General features: G+C 32.4%; 1 protein-coding gene across 1 annotated transcript; it reads left to right on the forward strand.

Moving 5' to 3' along the window:
- Positions 1–251: 251 nt before the first annotated feature.
- Positions 252–3,854, forward strand: LOC133200411 (uncharacterized). Its single transcript, XM_061336215.1, has 7 exons — positions 252–377; positions 856–1,021; positions 1,474–1,694; positions 1,898–2,008; positions 2,337–2,466; positions 2,930–3,035; positions 3,320–3,854. The coding sequence occupies exons 1-7, from the start codon at positions 259–261 to the stop codon at positions 3,457–3,459; spliced, it is 993 nt and encodes a 330-aa protein (XP_061192199.1). The 5' UTR covers positions 252–258; the 3' UTR covers positions 3,460–3,854.
- The last annotated feature ends 243 nt before the right edge of the window (positions 3,855–4,097 follow it).

Raw genomic sequence — 4,097 nt, forward strand, 5'->3', positions numbered from 1 at the left:
CTTATGTGACTGTCATCATCTTATTCTACATTATCTAGCTTTGTGATGTGTGATCTTGACACATGACCTGAATTGAAAGCATTATGATCATGTTTAGAGTCAGAGGCTATGGGTTTGAATGCACATTGAGTGATAATCATTACAGAAGTGTATTGTAATGTAATTTTTTCTGCTAATAATTTTTTGTGAAAGTTTATTTTATTGATATTGATATACAGTGTATACCGTTCTAAAACTTCCTATATTTCTTTCACAGTCATGGCCAGCAACAAGGATGTACTGTTGTCAGAGCTTGAGCAGGTGAAACAGAAAGCTCCTCATATAGAAGGCGTGACCTTAGAAGCCTGTCTTCCAGAGATAGTCAGAGTTCACATTTAGTAAGTACATGTGTACTGCATAATCAGCTAAAAATAACCAAAGATGCTATCCATATGTTTCCTTGTGGGCAATGGTGCTTTGTGCACTAGTACTATTGGTAAATTTGTCAGTGGTTCCTTACTTAAATCACCAGCTGGCAATAAGATTTCTTTATCTATCATGAGAATACTTTTGACAATGCCAGCATTTCTGGGTTAATGAAAGCACTGTAAATACATGTATTATAAAGTGCAGTAAAATCAGTTTAATAGCACCTTTTATCGTGTATCTAATTTAAAGTAAATTATTTGTGGAAAGAAAAACATCATTGTCAGTAAGTCCAAAAAGGTGTACACTACATTTATATGCAGAACAGTTTGTATTTACAAATTTTTCATGTAGTTGAATTGATAAGAATTCTCTTACATGGTGACATTCAGTGTTTCATTTGCAAAGAATGCTTTTGGTGTGGTTGAATATCATTATGATTGGTTCTAGTGTGGATGATATGAGACAGATGACAGCAGTGATGCAGTTCCTGGAGACTTATCCAACAGAACCTATAGTGGTGGAACTAAAGAGCAAGACTCTGACTGAAAAACTACTGGACGGAGTGGTCAAGATCTGTGATGCCGAGGCACGCAAATATATAGGTCAAAAACAGGTAACAGAGGCTCGCAAATATATAGGTCAAAAACAGGTTAGAGAGGGTTTAATACCTTATTTTTTTCTTCATTGATGCAGTATATTGTTATACATGGTAGGGAGATTACCTAAATTGCTGATTTGCAGTGTTTTCATTTTATTTATTTGAGGAAATTAGAAAATGTAGATGTTTGAATATAAATGGATATTTGGTGAAATGTATGCTAGTACATATAAGATTTTAAAACACTGCTTTGCTTCATATTATTAATGAGCTACAGGTTGTTTTTTGCAAGATAAAGGCTATATTAAGAAAAAAATGGACAACTGATAAATAAGTCCACTAGCCTCTTAAATTACAACATTGCTTTAGTATTACATTATTAGTCAAGTAATGCTGGTAAAACATTCATTGTCAGAATCTATAATTGGGTTTCTAAAAAATTATTAATTTTGTAATTGTTTTTACAGATTATCCTGATGATAAACTTTTTAAAGCAGTTCTTGATAGACAACCCTCTGTGTATTGTTAATGATGAAGTCGGGAAAGTGAAGAAAGAGCTCCTGTCAGACGAAGACAGGTGTAAACTGATGCAGTCTACCTCACAGATAGTGCTAAAGATTAAGGAAGAGGAATACTATATGAGCTTTAAAATCACAGTCCCTCCGGACTATCCAGCCAAGCAAGTCCAGTATGTGGGTTTAGTCCTAAATAGAGTTATTCCCCTTGTCAAAAACCTTCTTAAAATATATTTTTTTCAAAATTTTGATATTTGGAACTATAACTTACATGTTTTGAATGTTTATTAATGCTCTCAATTATTGAGAGGGAAACGCATGATAATGTGATGTACTGTATATTATTTTGCTCATGAATGATCTCATGTACATTCAGAATAGAAATGTCAGAGAACAACTTTCCTGATATACTGAAGACAAACTTTGTTGGTCAGGCAGTAGAAATAGCCAGACAGTGTGTACAACCTCCCCTGAAAAAGAAACCAAAGTAAGAACAGTGTTTGTTACACATCATTAAATTAGCAATCATTTGTAATGAAGGGTCAATATCAATCTATCCTCTTGTATTATAGCAGATCTTCATTCTGTCCAATTGATATAACTGAGAATTTTTCAGGTATTTAGTAAAAGGAATTATGTTAATTTATGCATATTTTGTGAATTTATTTTACCAGTAAATAAGACAATGATCTGACTTAACTTAATTAAGATGCCAATTTTTATGAATATTCTGCATTTTTGTTGCTTGGACTCTGACTCGGGTAGTTGCTTTGTATTTTGAATTTCTTGAATTGTTTTATTTTATTTCTATTAAGAGACCCTCCCTTTGAACCTAAACCCTCACTGTACCCAGTCTGTGAACATCTTGTACAACAGTGTGTCAAAAGATATGCAAAAGAGAACTGTCCCTTGTGTAATGATAGAATTCTGCCTCGAGATCCAGAGGTAAGGACTTTTTAAATTTGAATTTTTTGTTTTTTTGGGTTTTTGGGGGGGGGGGGGTTGTAGTAGTACTAGTGCATCACCTTTGCCTCCCAAATTGTGATTGGTTGTGCTTACTTCTGAGATTGCACCACACCATTTCCATTCAGGAAAAATTAATTTGATCATTTAGTGTTTTAAGTAAAATTGACCCATACTTCAGTGCACAAGTTTAATCGGTTATAAGATTAAAGATTGTTCCTTTCATTCTTTGCCATTTCTTAAATTAAATTTTGGGAGGGAACAATCACATCTGAGAGTATTAGACTTCCTGAACATTTTCTTTAAAAGGAATACTTGAGTAGAAGGAACAATATGTAGTCTATGTGTAAGAGGGAGTTGTCTCCCTTTGATTCAGATTGTTAAAATGTAATTTATATGCTTTGTGTTAAATAGAATTAAATTGTTTTTTTTTCCCCTCTTTCAGGAATTGCAAAGATTAGATAAGAAGAAGAGGATAGAAAGAGTGTATTGTGGACATTTATTTCATTATTTCTGTTTATATAAATTCATGAAGACACCTCCTTTTGCAGGTAGGAGGCTATCAAAGTTTATGGTTATTTAGAACTTCAGTTTCTTTAAGGTTACCTTGAAGGATTTTATCAGGTGGAAAGAATTCTGAATATATCATTAAAGAATTTATGAAACCTAGAACTCTATTAGAATATTTTAAAAAATAAGAATGGAGAGTTAAATTTGGGTGCATACTGTAGAGACCTGATAAGGGAAAACTGAACATTCTTTTTCTTTTTCTCTCTTTTTTCTTATTCTTGTTTTAAACATAAGTTTGTAATGAAATACTTTACTTTCTATTAAGCTGGAAAATTTTGTCCATCCTGTGGCAAACAGATTTTCCATGAGAAGTTCAAAGTTTCAGCAGAATTGGCAGAGGCACGTTGGGCACACAAGCAGGCAAGGCAGCGAGAACTAGCGGAAGTGGTGGACTTCTTAGAATGAAATTTCTAGACCTTAGGCAATATTTTAAGAATTAATTGTGATATTTTTAAATTAGGTAAATGTGTACATTCAAATGGTTTACATGTACTGTGTGCTTGTATTTCAAATACAAGTTTAGTGCATTTTAGATAATGCATTTATAGTTTTGAAAGCAGTGAAAGTTATTATTGAATGGCTGTTTGTTGGGATTCCTATAAAATAGTACTCAGTGCTAGAAAGGACTGAGAAACTTTTGTCTGTTAACATGTAAATGTATCAGGCTTTATAATTCTGGTAATACTTTCTAGTTAATACATGTATATTAAAGTTAATTGAAAGAATTGTTATATGCTTATTTCAGACCAAGGGTTTAGAAGTTATATTCAGTATTCTTTGGGATTTTTTTGCATGAAGCAAATTTATGTATTTATACAGGTATTTTGAGTTACAGACATTTTTTGAATCTTTAAAGGGACAACTTTTTACAAACTTTTTTGTCATATGACCTATACATTCGCAATATTTGCTCAAGATTCTGGTGCGTAACAGATTAAGTTAAGGACCCTTTATACACTAATAACAAAAAATGTGTTTGGACATTGAGGAAATTTTATCATATTAAGTATAAATATTGAGTTTATCTGGAAAGTATATGCAAA

Source organism: Saccostrea echinata, unplaced genomic scaffold, assembly GCF_033153115.1.
Source record: "Saccostrea echinata isolate AGI-Se365-2 ecotype Australia unplaced genomic scaffold, CSIRO_AGI_Sech_v1 ptg000039l, whole genome shotgun sequence".
NCBI classification, from domain to species: domain Eukaryota; kingdom Metazoa; phylum Mollusca; class Bivalvia; order Ostreida; family Ostreidae; genus Saccostrea; species Saccostrea echinata.